Below are 14,637 nucleotides of genomic sequence, written 5' to 3'. Positions count from 1 at the left end.
TTGCAAAATTCTTAACACTTCTTTGGGCAACAACACGTACCCCACGCCTCCTTTCCTCCTTATCCACCGTCTTCCCTCCCCCGTCAATTTTGAGGCCTCTAGCTTTGGATTGACAGAGCTGAAGGCCAATCAGCTAGCGCCCACTGGAGCTCGGCACCAACAGCCAAGGCGGGGGCGGGGCTGAGCGAACCCTACACCGTTCACCAATGAGAGACGCGGGAGCCCCGCCCCCGGGCGCAGACCAATGGCGCTGGCCGGGGGGCGGGCACCGCCTCCTGGTGGCCACAAGGTTTCACTGCAGGAAACCCACTGGGCTCAGTGACGCTGCGGCCGCCTCCGGCCCCGGTCCGAGCGCTCCAGGCGGTAGTGCGGTCGTGCAATAGGAAGCTGAGGGTGGTGCAAGCTTCCCGTCGGGCACCAGCTACCTGGCCCAGCGCCCTGCCCAGTGCATTCCTCAGACACCTCTGGGGCCCCCACCTGTGGCCCCCGGAGCCCTCTAACCGCGTCGGCCATGCCTCTAAACCGCAGTTTGTCCGTGTCCTCACTGCCAGGACTGGAGGATTGGGACGATGAATTCGACCTGGAGAACGCAGTGCTCTTTGAGGTGGCCTGGGAGGTGGCCAACAAGGGTGAGCACGCCGGGCGGAGGGACCCGGACGAGAAGGGCAGTCGGGGATGGGGGTAACGAGGCTGCATGGCATGACTCTTGGGTCTTGGGCAAGGAGCCTGTGACTCCTGTGTCCTTGGGGAGGGACTGGAGTTTGTCTCCTGGGCCCTGGAGGGAGGGGATGAGTCGCCTAAGATGAAAGGAGGTTGGAAACCCAGGTCCTGGGTCCTAGGGGTGAGGGGGCTAAAATGAAAAAAGACCAGAGACCTGGGTCCTCAATAGGGAAGGAGATGGGGGAGGGGTTTTGCACTTCAGAACTGTGGCCCTAGGGGGAAGGGTCTTGGGATGTAACTCCGGATTTGGGAGAGAGCCCACTTGGAGATACGATGTGTGAATCGTGGTGGGAGAATTTGGGGAACTGGTCATTTGAGAGTAAAGATGTGAAAGGGCTGGAGACCCTAATTCTTAGATCCTAGGGTGAGAGAGAGTTAGGGCCTGGATGCCTGGGTTCTGAGGGCCTGAGCTCTGGGTTCTTCGGAGTAGAGGAGCCTGTAGCCTCAGAGACATGCGCGCAGGAATGGGGAAAGGCTGGGAAGTCCTAAGCTGGTCAGGGGCTGGGCCCTGGGATGGGAGTGGCTGGGGGCCTGGATTTCTGGGTTCTGGGCTCCAAAGGGCCTGAGGTTCTGGGTTTGGAGAAGGCTGGGGCTGGAATCCCAAGAGCTAGGCAGTCTAGCTCCACAGAACAAAGGGAGCTGGGATTTTGCTTTGCTGAGTCTTGGGAGAGAAAGGGGAGGTCTGTGAACATGGAGACATGGATCTCCAGGGCCCAGGCTTCAGGACGTAAGGAGGCTGGAGGCCCAGACTCCTGGGTCTGGAGTGGAGTCATGGGAGGGGCAGGGCCCTGCATGCCTGTGTCCCCATGTAGGGAGAGGGAACTGAGGGACAGGTCGGCAGAGTCCGTGGGGGGTGAGGAATAACAGCTCTGGCTTCTTTGGGGCAACTCCGAGAACCTAAATGAGGCCACGAAGAGGGATTCTCCCTTACTGTGTCCTGGAGCCTGACTGGGAATTTAAATCCAGCTCCTGTAAGCTGGGAACTCAAGAAGCTAGGCCCTAATAACCCTTGTCAGGTTATGTCCTCCTCAGCCCCAGCCCCTAATTCCCTCACACCTAGAAGCCTAGGCCCCCAGCCCCTTCTCTCAGACTCAGCACCCTCCTCCCTTCAAGTCCCGACCCCAGCCCCCTTCTCCCATAGACCCAGGAGTACTGTCCACCACTGCCCTCTCCCCTCCTTCCTCTGACTCTGAAGTGTGGGCTCCCAGGGCCCTTTTCCCTCTGAGCCAGAGGTCCGGGGCTCCCGCGGCCCCACCCCCCACCCCGCCCCAGGCCCCAGATCTGTGGACCTCTGCCCACAGTGGGTGGCATCTACACGGTGCTGCAGACGAAGGCGAAGGTGACAGGGGATGAGTGGGGCGACAACTACTACCTGGTGGGACCGTACACGGAGCAGGGCGTGAGGACCCAGGTGGAACTGCTCGAGCCCCCGACCCCAGCCCTGAAGAGGACGCTGGACTCCATGAACAGCAAGGGCTGCAAGGTGGGACATGGCCCGGCTGAGGGCAGGGTGGGGGCAGCAGCAAGAGAAGGAGCAGGGGATGGACAGCCCCAGGGAGAGAGGGAGGCATGGACAGAAACTCAGGATGGCCCAGCACTTTCCCGAGCAGATATCTGACAGACACTCAGACAGATGCAGGACCCCGTGAAGTGAGTGGGTGAACCCCCAGCTCTAAGACATTGGTGAATGGACTGACAGACAGCAGGTATGAGACAGACTGAAAGATGGTCCCAAGAGGCCAAGATCCTCAGATCCAGAGAGAGGAAAAGAGCTAGATGGACAGCCAGACAAAACCCAGGGGAGGTGGGCTTGGGGGTGAGGCAGGAGGCCAGAGCAGGAGTTCTGGAGCCTGAAGTTCAAATTCGCCTTCTCTGCTTCCTGCCTTGTGACCTTGGCGAATGAACATGCTAATAGCATCTGCTTTATAGGTTTCCTGGGAGGATGAAATAGTTCATAAAAAGTGTTCAGCCCAGGACCTGGCATGCAGCTAGTACTGTCTGTGAGCTGTGAGGTGTCGTCGTGGTTATTATTATCATCATCATTATTACTGAAAGCAGCCACACTTGCAGACTGAGGTGGACAGGCAGGCAATGGAGAGAGGCTGAGTGTTCCAAAAAGTGATGGTGGCCCCAGTGGTTAGAGCAATAGGGAGATAGACAGAGTCCAGATACAGAAAAGAGGTAGCCTGATGTTTTAGAGAGAAGGATCTCGAAGGAGAGAGGAAGATGGAATATTGAGGAAGGGAGGAGAGGTAGGCAGGCAAACCCAGGGGACAGAGTTTTGGATGCGCAGCCAGGAATTAAAAGGAGGAGGGGAGAGTCCCAGGCACCCGCTGAGAATTGAAGGATGAGGACAGAGAGGTGGCTGTCCCTCAGGGAGAGGGCCATAAGGCAGCAGGGCTGAGGTGCAGACAATTGGGTCTGGGAGGGAGAGGTACAATGCTGCCTTCATTCATTCACAGCCTCTGATTTGGGGTGGGGTCTGGAGTCCAGTTAGACGGGACTGTGTCCCTAAGGAACCCTAGGGCAGCCCAGTCCCTCCCCCATGGCAGCTGCTGTCCATGTGCTGGGGGCCTAAGAATAGCCCCCCCAGCAAAAGGGCAGACAACAGCTGGGAGGGGGAGGAGCATAGGGGGTCAGGCGCCTAAAGCCGGGAAAAGCCAGGTTGGGGATGAGTAGGACGGCTTTTCGGCCCAAAATCTGGCAGCAGGCCCAAAATCTGGATCACGGTCTCAGGAGGAAAGCAACAGATCAATGAAACGTGGCAGGGCCAGAAATGCGACCACGAGGCTTAGAAACACGGCAGTGGGTAGAAAAATGTAGCCCCCATGCATGGAAAGTGGGTGGGCAGTGTTAGAAATGAGGCTGCAAAGTACAAGATGGGCCTATGGGCAGAGAAAAGAGGAAGCAGGTGACAAATATATGGCGAAAGGATCAGGAACAAGGGAGCGAGTGGAAGAAGAAGGAGCCAGTACAAGGAGTGAGCGGCAGAAAGGAAAGATAATGGGAGAAAGCAGCATTATGGTTGGTGAGAGAAATGTGGCAGCGAACACAGAAGCAAGGCAGCGAGCTGGAGAAATGATTAGCAGGGTGGAGAAATAAGGCAGTGGGGGCACAGAGACAGGACACGTGCAATGTGGGTTTATAAGTAGAGAAGAGAGGCAACTGTTAGAGAAACTAAGCGAGGGATAGGGAGACGCTGCAGCTGAGATGGGAAAAAATTGTGGTGGGAATAACTAATGGCAAATAGAGAAATAAGGCAGTAGGTGAGAAATTAGCAGCAGATACAGAAACAGAAGGTAGAAGCACTGAGGCCATGAACCCAGACGTCTCCCTGGGGATGGGGGAAACGCAGTTGCTGTGCCCAGAGACAGGTGGCCAAAACCCTAAGCCTCCCTGTGTCCCCCTGCAGGTGTATTTCGGGCGCTGGCTGATCGAGGGGGGCCCCCTGGTGGTGCTCCTCGACGTGGGGGCCTCAGCCTGGGCCCTGGAGCGCTGGAAGGGGGAGCTATGGGACACGTGCAACATCGGGGTGCCCTGGTATGACCGGGAAGGCAACGACGCCGTCCTTTTTGGTTTCCTCACCACCTGGTTCCTGGGTGAGGTAGGCCCCACTGCCAATCCCCGTGTCACTCCTTTCGACCCCAGGCCCCAAATTACAATGGCCATCCGAGGCCAGAGGGTGGCCAGTGTCTCCCAGAGCATTCTGGGAGTTGTAGTCCTTTAAACCGAGGATTAGCTCTGATCTCTGGCAATATGGACATCCAGGGGCCAAGATTCTTCTTTCCTCAAAGACCCAGTCTCCCAACCCCAGCTTCATTCACTCCAGTCTTCCAAATAAAGGAATTCTAAGCCATTAGCTCTTGAGGAGGCTGGCTTGACGGGAGGGCTCACCCCCCCCCAGGGAGTTCTGGGAGTTGTAGTTCTCTAATATGGGCGGGACTTGGCTCTCAGATGAGTACCCGGATGTTTGGGAATCCCCAGCCTATCTGAGAACCAGGAACCCCAATTCGGACCCTCTCTTAGGTTTTAAAAGGCTCAAGAAACTTGTTTCCCATACCCTGGGACAGTTTATGAATTGGCCGCTCCTAGGGCATTCTGGGAGTTGTAGTCCTTCAACCAGTATCCAGTACAGGTCTACTCTTGATTGACATAAAAGGTGTCCAGGAATTGTGTTCAGGACTTGGGGACACTAAAACTTTGGTCTTTCCAATTCAGCCCTTCTGGGACTTCGAAGGTTGGTCAAAAAAACACAGCTCCCATCAGCCTCTGGGAATGAAGTCAGCTAGCTAGTCTGGCTGCCTTAAGGATTTAGAGCTCCTTGTCCCATGGGGATTGCAATGGGTCACCACCCACTCTGTGCGGTTGTGGGGATAGATTGACCTCTCCCCTGCTTCCTCATCCACGTTGGGGATTGCTGGTTGTCTTCACAACACACATGGAGACACATGTGTGTCTCCCTATCCCTATTGCCCCACAGTTCCTGGCCCAGAGCGAGGAGAAACCACATGTGGTTGCACACTTCCATGAGTGGTTGGCGGGCATCGGGCTCTGCCTATGCCGTGCCCGGCGGCTGCCCGTGGCTACCATCTTCACGACCCACGCCACGCTGCTGGGGCGATACCTGTGTGCTGGTGCCGTGGACTTCTACAACAACCTGGAGAATGTGAGCTGGGAGCATGGCAGATGGGGGTTGCCAATATTTCAGGACAGCCCGAGGCTGTCTGCGAAGCCCAAGGGGATCAAATTCCCTCTTCCCCCAGGACCCAGGAACCCAAATCCCCAACCCCCTCCACCCTCAGGCCCAGGAGTCCAGCTTCATGGCCCAATCTCCCCTAAGACCCTGGAGTCTGGACCGCCTGTCTTCTCCCCAGTTCTAACCTGATTACCCTCCCTCCCTACCCAATCTCCCCTAAGACCCTGGAGTCTGGACCGCCTGTCTTCTCCCCAGTTCTTCTAACCTGATTGCCCTCCCTCCCTACCCAGTTCAACGTGGACAAGGAAGCAGGTGAGAGGCAAATCTATCACCGCTACTGCATGGAGCGGGCGGCAGCCCACTGCGCTCATGTCTTCACTACCGTGTCCCAGATTACCGCCATTGAGGCTCAGCACCTACTCAAAAGGAAACCAGGTAGGAAATAGGCCTGGGTCTGTAGACGTAAGCGAGGTAGTCTATGCCAAGGCCTGTTGCAATGTTTTTGCTGTAAAGAGCAGAGAACTACAACTCCTAAAATGCCCTAGGTTGGTGACCTGAATATGAGGCTGCCTGGCTGCTTGCCCTAGAGGCTAATGGGAAGTGTAGTTTCTTTAATTTCAGAAATGGTAAAATTCTTTTACTGGCTAATGTAGATATTGGTCTTCTGAAAGAGGAAGGAGGTTCCTTGCATTTTGTTTTTGAGAAAAGCAGTGTTGGAACCAGTTATTCTTCCCAAACTATAGCATCCATTCTCATTGGGTATAAGGTGAGAACTATAACTCCCAGAATACCTTTGGCTGTCTAGCTCCTTATATTCCTGAAATTTTGCCCCAGGAGCTGATGGAGGTTATAGTTTTTCACTGATATGCTTTAATTTCAATGATAATAGGAAATGGTTGGGGCCCTAAAAGAGGCTTGAAGATAGAGAAGCAGGATGGGGACATTGACTCATCCCCCCAGCTCAGGGTGGCATAGGGGAAACAAAAGAGCTACAACTCCCAGAAGCCCCGATGTTGCTCTGTTCCCTGTCTGGTTAGCCATTCACAGGGGCTGATGGGAGTTGTAGTCAGGCTTGTGAATATAAGCATGCAATATTGGGCAAGAAGGTATCTGAGTGGCAGGGCAGCTGGGTCACCACAGGAGCTCACTGGGGAGCTATTGAAACAAAGACATCGTGAAAGGAAAGGGGTCTTTCCTTCATTTATTCATTCAGCCACATTGATCTGAACGAAGAAATGAAGAAATGAAATGTGGGACCTTCTCCCCCAATCCCAGATATCGTGACCCCCAATGGACTGAATGTGAAGAAATTCTCTGCCATGCATGAGTTCCAGAACCTCCATGCTCAGAGCAAGGCTCGAATCCAGGAGTTTGTGCGGGGCCATTTTTATGGGTATGTAGGCCAGATACCTAGGTCTTGAGAGAGAGGGTGGTTGGGAACCCAGACTCCTGGGGCCAGCAGAGGGGACAGCTGAGGACTCAGCCTCTTGAATTCTTGAGCGCCAGAACAATGGCTGAGTATTTAAGGAAATCCCCATCTAAGGAGAAAAGAACAATTCCCAGGAGTTCCCATGATGCCTCTGTCCTAAGATGTTCTTTGCCCCTGTGGCTTCTGGGGTTTGTAGTTTCAAGGCTGGGGCTAGTGGGTGAGGGTCTTGGCTTCACCCTGTGTTGTGGCTTCTTTAGGCACCTGGACTTCAACTTGGACAAGACCTTGTACTTCTTTATCGCTGGCCGCTATGAATTCTCCAACAAGGGGGCCGATGTCTTCCTGGAGGCCTTGGCCCGGCTCAACTATCTGCTCAGAGTAAGGCCTGGGCTGCAAGGGGACAAGGAGGATGAGAAAATCAGTACATGACTGGGGAGAACGGAGACCTGGGGAGGTGGGGGCAGGGAAACCCATGTGTAAAACAGGAGTGTAGGGACCCAGAAAGAAGATCAGAGTCCCCGTGGGAATGGTAGCTCTGTCCTATAATTCTCCTTGACAGTGAGGGGCATGGCAGGGTCCTCGTGGTCTTGGGGGGTGGCAAAGGGTGGGACAGCCTTCTCCCATGTGAGCCTCACACACTCACACGCACACACACACACACACACACCCTCCCTTTCCTCTGCCCCAGGTGAATGGCAGCGAGCAGACAGTGGTTGCCTTCTTCATCATGCCAGCTCGGACCAACAATTTCAACGTGGAAACCCTTAAGGGCCAAGCCGTGCGCAAGCAGCTTTGGTCAGCAGCCCTCGGCCCGGCATCCCTGCTGCTCCCACTCCCAGCTGTGTGCTTTGGGTCCCCTGTTTCTCCTGGAGTCTCAGTTTTGTCATCTGTGACATGATCAACCCATCCCCCACCTGATTCCCAGCAAAGTTACTTGCTCCAGATGCCTGCAACTCGGGGGCAGTACGAAGTCGCAGTCGCAGGCAGGACAAGTGTGACAGCGTGACCAGGGCTCTGGTATCAAGCTGGCGAGATCCCGCTCATGCCCCTGTCCTGCTCTGGCTTTGTGACTTTAGGCAAACCACTCCCCGTCTTCAAGCCTCAGTTTCCTCATCTGTAAAAAACACCTATTAGCCATCAGCTATTTCTTGAGCTCCTACTGCGTGCCAGGTGCTGTTCTAGGCACTGGGAACACAGCTGTGAGGCAGAAAGATAAAATCCCTGCCCTTATTGTGTTCACATTCTAGAAAGTTCTATAGAAAGTGCTCTGGCAAAAAAAAGCAGGACTGGAATATGAGACAGGGTTGTCAGGACAGGCCACACTGAGTAAGTGCCAGCAAGTAGAGACCAAGAGAGAAACAAGGGAGGAAACCCTGTGTGTATCTGGGGAACAGCATTTCAGGCAGAGGGAATGGCAAGTGCAAAGGCCCTGAGGCATGTTTGAGAAACAGCAAGGAAGCCAGCGGGGCTGAAGCAGAGTACCCTAGGGAGATGGGGTAGAAAATGAGGCTAGAGCTACGAGAGGACCATGAACAGAGGAATGTCAATGAAGTTGTAGGGTGGCACTCTTTGCTAGCTTTACTTGTGTCCATACATTTTCCTCTCTCAGAATGTAATTTTCCCTTTTTATAAAATGGGGCTTAGCATCACGACTACTAGGACTAGCCTAAGTCCTAATAATAGCTGACATTTTTGGAAGGCTCACTGTGTGATGGGCACTGTGCACTTTTTGTCATGACCTCATCGAATTCTCACTGCAAACCTTTGAGGTTGCTTCTATTTTTATCCCCATCTGACAGATGAGGCATTGAAGTCAGAGAGGGAAGGCCACCTGTCCCTGGCTGCAGAGCTGATGCAAAGCACAAGGGATCCGAGCCTTCCAGGGCCTATTCCCTGAGTCTCCATCCTCCAGCCAGAAATATCCAGAGCTTCTCTGCTCAGACCTCAACTTCCCAGCTGCCCCAGAAGCCTAACAATAAATGGCAGCTGGTCTATAAGTGATGTTGTCGCTCTGCTCCTTCCAGGGATACGGCCAACACAGTGAAGGAGAAGTTTGGGAGGAAGCTTTATGAATCCTTGCTGGTGTGAGTGTCCCGCCCTCAGCCCTGCATCCTCCTGGGCTCTAAACCCTCTCATCACCCATTCCCAGATGCATCCCACTGCTCACCTTACAGGGGGAGCCTCCCAGACATGAACAAGATGCTGGACAAGGAGGACTTCACTATGATGAAGAGAGCCATCTTTGCCACGCAGGTATGGTTTGGACTCCTGAGTCAAAAGATGGCGATTCCCAGCAGCCCTGGAGGCAGCTTGCCGTGTTAGCTCTGACCCCAGAGATGGCTGGGAGTTCTGCTTTGTTGGCAGTCCTTATTCAAGGAATCAGTTCTGAAGCCAGAAGGGTGTGTGTGAGCTGACTGGTAGAACTTGAATTCCCAGAAGCCTTTAGGGCAGCCTGCTTTCCCACAGCTTATTCTGCCACAGAGGCTTCTGGGAGTTGTAGTTTCTTTGAGTCCTTGGGGATCCATGAACAAAAGGTGGAAGGGACCTTAAACTAAAGTCAAGATAGCCACAAAAGGAGAGCTGCAACTCCCAGCTAACCCTGGGCCTTGCTGCAAGCTACCTCCACCTCTTCCCCCAGAGACTGCTGGGAGTGGTAGTTTTGTTGGGCCTCTAGGGATAGAGCCAGGTCAGCTAAAATATTATTTCGGGACTTCCCTGGCAGTCCAGGGGTTAAGACTCTGTGCTTCAAATACAGGGGGTGCGGGTTCGATCCCTGGTTGGGGACTAAGATCCCACGTGCCGCATGGTGCGATCAAAGAAGAAGAAAAAACAACAAAAACAACAGTTATTCACTGAAGAACATTGAAAACTTTCAGCAGCTACTGTTTCTTATCCCACTGGTTGTGTCTTAGTCTCCAAATACCCCTGGGAGTTGTAGCTTCTTTAGATACCTGGGGTTAATTAGATGGGTGGGAAACCTTAGAGAAAATTAGCAGTCACAAAATGAGAACCACAACTCCCAGCAGCCCCCAGGGCTTTCTGCTACCTTGACTCTTCCCTTGCCCCAGAAACTTCTGGGAATTAGAGTTCTTTTATTCTCTGGAGTCAAGGGTTTTTTGTACCTATATTCAGGGTTGGTGATTTCCCCCAATGAATGGAAACCAAGACAGCCAAGTTGCACAAACAAGGTGTGAATTGTTTTTGGCCAAACTATAATTTCCAGTAGTTCCTAAGGCAGTCGGCCTCACTGAGGATGTTTCTGCCATGGGGCTGCTGGGAGTTGTAGTTTCCTGGGCTCCTGGAGTCAGTAAACTGAAGATGAGTAGATCTTTTAATGAGAGGAATAATGGGACTGCTGCAAAGAACTATATATCCCAGCAGCCCCTGGGACTGCTATCACACTAGCTCTGTCTTCCTCCAGTGGCTCTTGGGAATTGTGGTTTCTTTGGGCCTCTTTTGAGGGTGGAGGTGGAGAGAATACAGGATGGAGAGTAAAAGGAACTTGGAGAGAAAGAGATCCAGGATTTTCATAAGAAAACTATAACTTCCGGCAAGCAGCCCCTGAAAGGCACAGCCCCCATCAACTGCTGGGAGTTACAGTCCCTTTGGGTTTCTTTGATGAAAGCCCAGAGTACAGAACAAGATAGCTACAACTCCCTCTAGTCCATGAGGCATGTTAACACGGGCTCTGCCTCTAAGACAGCTGGGATTGTAGTTTCTTTTCGGCTTATGGTGGTTAAAGGGAAAAGAAAACCTTTACAGATAGAGCCAAGTAGGAAATCTACAACTCCTGGTAATCTCTTGGGTTTGCTGCTCCACAACCTGATGGGAATTGTCTCCTTAGATCCCCAGGATGGGCATGGCTCATGGGGAAGTAGGAAGCCCTCTGTCCCTTCCCTGACCCCCCCACCCCACTTGTGGCCCCTACAGCGGCAGTCTTTCCCTCCTGTGTGCACCCACAATATGCTGGACGACTCCTCAGATCCTATTTTGACCACCATCCGCCGAATTGGCCTCTTCAATAGTAGTGCCGACAGGGTCAAGGTGAGGGCACTGGCCAGGGTGGGTTGGGCATGGGGGGGTGGGGGGGTGCTGGGGAGGGCGGTGATATGGGGGCTGGAGCCTGAGCCTCACATTCCCCATCTCCCCTGTATGTCAAAGGATTGCAATGTTTAGAAAGAACCTTTGCTTCTGAAGCAGACTTGGATTCCAGTCTTTGTCCTGACACTGTCTTGTGTGGCTTTAGACAACTTTTTCATCCTCTCTGGGATCCCCAGGGAGTAGCTAAATAAGGTGCTCGGGCTGAGCCCTTGTTTTCCACTGCCAGGTGATTTTTCACCCGGAGTTCCTCTCCTCCACGAGCCCCCTGCTCCCTGTGGACTATGAGGAGTTTGTCCGCGGCTGCCACCTGGGCGTCTTCCCCTCCTACTATGAGCCTTGGGGCTACACACCAGGTGAGTTCAGCGTCTGGCGTGATCCCAGGACAAGGGACTGGCCCTTCCTGAGCTCCAGACTCCTCCTTTGCAAAACAGGAACAATGGAAACAAGTCTGTTCATGTGTTTTTGTGACACAGTAGCTCATGTGAGTAACTAGAGGGCTGATGTCAGAGTTCACACGTGATTTCTCCCAATTTGCTACTGTTTGGTTCCCCAAAACAACAACAGCTAAATGCACAGCTTGTTCTCTAACAATCAAGCTACTTTCATATGTTTTTAAGGCAAAATAAATACCACATTTGCTGTAATATTTCTTAAATGATGAGTGATTTGACAAGTTTGCCAGTTTCATCCACGGTTAAAATGGTGCATAGGTTTTGTGTGACCAGCTCCAACCCTATTTTTCCCATAAGCCTTGTTATATGTAGTGCCTACTTTCGCAGCTTACAGAGGTTTTTAGAAACACTTATATAAAAATTATAATAAACTCCTTGAAGCATTTCTCAGCGTTATTTAAGGGAGTAAGCGAGGTGTAGTAGGTGCTCTGTACACAGTGATAGTAATAATGAGAGACCTTGTCCTACCTCTTGTCAAAACAGACTATAAAGCTATGACAACCAAAACAGTGCAGTCTGGCACAAAAAAGTGTCTTACAGGTCATGAGGATAAATTAAAATGGTAGACATTGGCCCAGAATACCGTGCTCAATAAATTAGCATCCTTATTACCCAATTATGGACTCTTCCTTACCCTGAGGCCTTGGGGCAAATGAATTCCCTTTTCTGAGCCTACTAGCTTCCCCTCTAAGGAATAGGGACTATCATACTTTAATGCACAGCCTAATTTGTCTGGTTCCTGACTTGCGCGGCACAGCGCCCGGCTCTTATTAAAGGCGCCAATAGAGGGCGCCATTGGGGCTTTCACTGGGATTTAAGGCAATAAAGAGGGGCAAGCTAAGCGGACCTTTCTCACGCCTTCCCGCAGCTGAGTGCACGGTTATGGGTATCCCCAGTGTCTCCACCAACCTTTCTGGTTTCGGCTGCTTCATGGAGGAACACATCGCAGACCCCTCAGCTTACGGTCAGCGCCCAGAATGAGAGCCGGGACTCTTGGATCCTGGGAAGGAGGGGCGTGGTCTCTTGGGTCACTAAGAGAGGAGGGGGTGGACTCCTGAGTCCCAGTGGGAGGAGGCGTCCTGGTGTCCGCAGAGTCCCAGAGACAATGAAGGTTTCCCCAATCTGTTTTCTGAGACTCTTCCTGGCCCCGACAGGCATCTACATTCTGGACCGGCGTTTCCGAGGCCTGGATGATTCTTGCTCGCAGCTCACCTCCTTCCTCTACAGTTTCTGCCAGCAGAGCCGGCGGCAGCGCATTATCCAGCGGAACCGCACGGAGCGCCTCTCCGACCTTCTGGACTGGAAATACCTAGGCCGGGTATAATTCCCCTCCCTGTCCTCTGCTGTGAATAAGTCACTTACGGCTCTGGGTCTCTGATTCCCCGTGCCTCGAAAGCTGGCGCAAAGGGCATGGTCTCTTCCTATTTGTAACGCTTGCTGTCCCTTTAAGAAAAGAATCAACTTTCAGACTGGAAGACCACCGAGGTGGGAAGTTCTATATTTGCATAAGGGTGCGGCCAAAGAGGTACCTGACTGGAGAATTCCGCCCCTGTTAAAGGAGCGTGGCTCAGAGACTGTCCATTCACAGCTCTGCTTATCTACATAAGGGGTGGAGCCTGAAAGATGGATGATTGGCAGAGGGGCCAACTGGAAACCACCGCAGGTTGTGCTCATCTGCATAAAACGTGTAACCAGGCTTCACCCCACCTCCAAACCTGCTGGGGGCGGGGTCAGGCTCCTGCCCCCTGATGCCCACTCCTCTTCTTTCCCCCCAACAAGTACTACATGTCTGCGCGCCACATGGCGCTGGCCAAGGCCTTTCCAGAACAGTTCACCTACGAGCCCCACGAGGCTGATGCGGTAAGTGGATCCGCGGTCTCTCTAGGGGGGGCCAGGAGCTAGAAGGGTGGGGTGAAGTAGGGTGTCCCTCCTGGAGTTGCAAGGCCTCAAGGACGCTGGACGCCCAGGCAGGCTGCAGAGGCCTCTGCTCACTATGCGGTTTGTGCCCACACCTCCGTACGCAGACCCAGGGCTACCGCTACCCGCGGCCAGCCTCAGTGCCGCCATCGCCCTCACTGTCGAGACACTCCAGCCCGCACCAGAGCGAGGATGAGGAGGAGCCCCGGGACGGACCACCCGATGAAGATGGCGAGCGTTACGACGAGGACGAGGAGGCTGCCAAGGACCGGCGCAATATCCGCGCCCCGGAGTGGCCGCGCCGCGCCTCCTGCACGTCTTCAACCGGCGGGAGCAAGCGCGGCTCGGTGGACACAGCGCCCTCCAGCTCAGTCAGCACCCCCAGCGAGCCCCTCAGCCCCGCCAGCTCCCTGGGCGAGGAGCGCAACTAAGTCCCCTGACCCGCACTCCCCTGCCAACCCTGCCTCCCTTATCTTGAGGGTGGATGCAGAATGGCGCTGTCCCTAAACTCCACTCCAGATCCCTAGCCCTCTGTGGGGTCCACAGCCCTACCCCCTCCGCCATACACTCCAGCCCCTCTAGCTCCTCTCTCGAAATCCCAAACACTCCAGAATCCTCAACGCCGTGCCTTTCTTGGGTTCCAGAATGCATAATCTGTGCCCTGGAGTCCCCCAGGCCATCCCAGAGGCCAGGAATCTGCCATTATCCTGCCGTGGTGCCAGAGGTTTTCAGAAACCTGCTCTGTTGCCTTCTATGCTGGGGCTCCTTGAGCCCCTTGCGGCTTGCTAATTTTACAGCATACAGAGCCTGCCATGCCCAGGCCTGGCCCGGGGCCACCAAGCACTGGAAACCACGTGCAGTCCGTGCTAATGAGACAATCAAGTCCAGAGCTGGGGCACTTTCAGGGACTTAATGCAGGTTAAGTCCAGAACTCGGGCTCCAGGCCAGTGCACTCGTGTTTACTGTGATTTAGCCCTCCCTGGGGTGTCCGGCTCTGCCTGGAGGATCCCTCCACCCCTGCTCCCTTCTTCCTCTGCACTTTGGCCAAGCAAGTGGGGGCAGAACCACTTGGTTTCTCATTCCTACTGGAGAACAAGCTGTCTTGGTCTAGATGCCTTTCTGGACCAGACCCTACTTCTTCTCTGAGTCTGAACTCTTCCCCATATCTCTAAACTCCTGCGCCCTACAGGGAATCCCTCTGCTGAGGACAACTGGCTGTCTTCCCCAGTACCTGCACACATAACCCCCAACCGCTAGACCCACCATGAAACCACTGGATTCTAGGTCCCAGCTGCCAAATTTAGAACCTTACCACTTTGCTG

General features: G+C 53.7%; 1 protein-coding gene across 1 annotated transcript; it reads left to right on the top strand.

Moving 5' to 3' along the window:
- Positions 1 to 511: 511 nt before the first annotated feature.
- GYS1 (glycogen synthase 1) lies at positions 512 to 14,048 on the top strand (the record flags this gene model as incomplete). The annotated part of the gene is made up of 16 exons (XM_082862368.1): positions 512 to 629; positions 2,022 to 2,203; positions 4,133 to 4,324; positions 5,201 to 5,386; positions 5,707 to 5,851; positions 6,692 to 6,809; positions 7,103 to 7,223; positions 7,534 to 7,640; positions 8,870 to 8,929; positions 9,020 to 9,098; positions 10,776 to 10,889; positions 11,173 to 11,299; positions 12,267 to 12,362; positions 12,553 to 12,716; positions 13,178 to 13,258; positions 13,423 to 14,048. The coding sequence occupies 16 exons, from the start codon at positions 512 to 514 to the stop codon at positions 13,744 to 13,746; spliced, it is 2,214 nt and encodes a 737-aa protein (XP_082718494.1). The 3' UTR covers positions 13,747 to 14,048.
- Between the last annotated feature and the right edge of the window lie 589 nt (positions 14,049 to 14,637).

The sequence above is a fragment of the Leucopleurus acutus genome (genome assembly GCF_964270905.1).
Source record: "Leucopleurus acutus genome assembly, chromosome: 20".
Taxonomy (NCBI): domain Eukaryota; kingdom Metazoa; phylum Chordata; class Mammalia; order Artiodactyla; family Delphinidae; genus Leucopleurus; species Leucopleurus acutus.
Note: the sequence above shows the minus strand (reverse complement) of the source record. Positions and strands in the feature narration are given on the sequence as shown.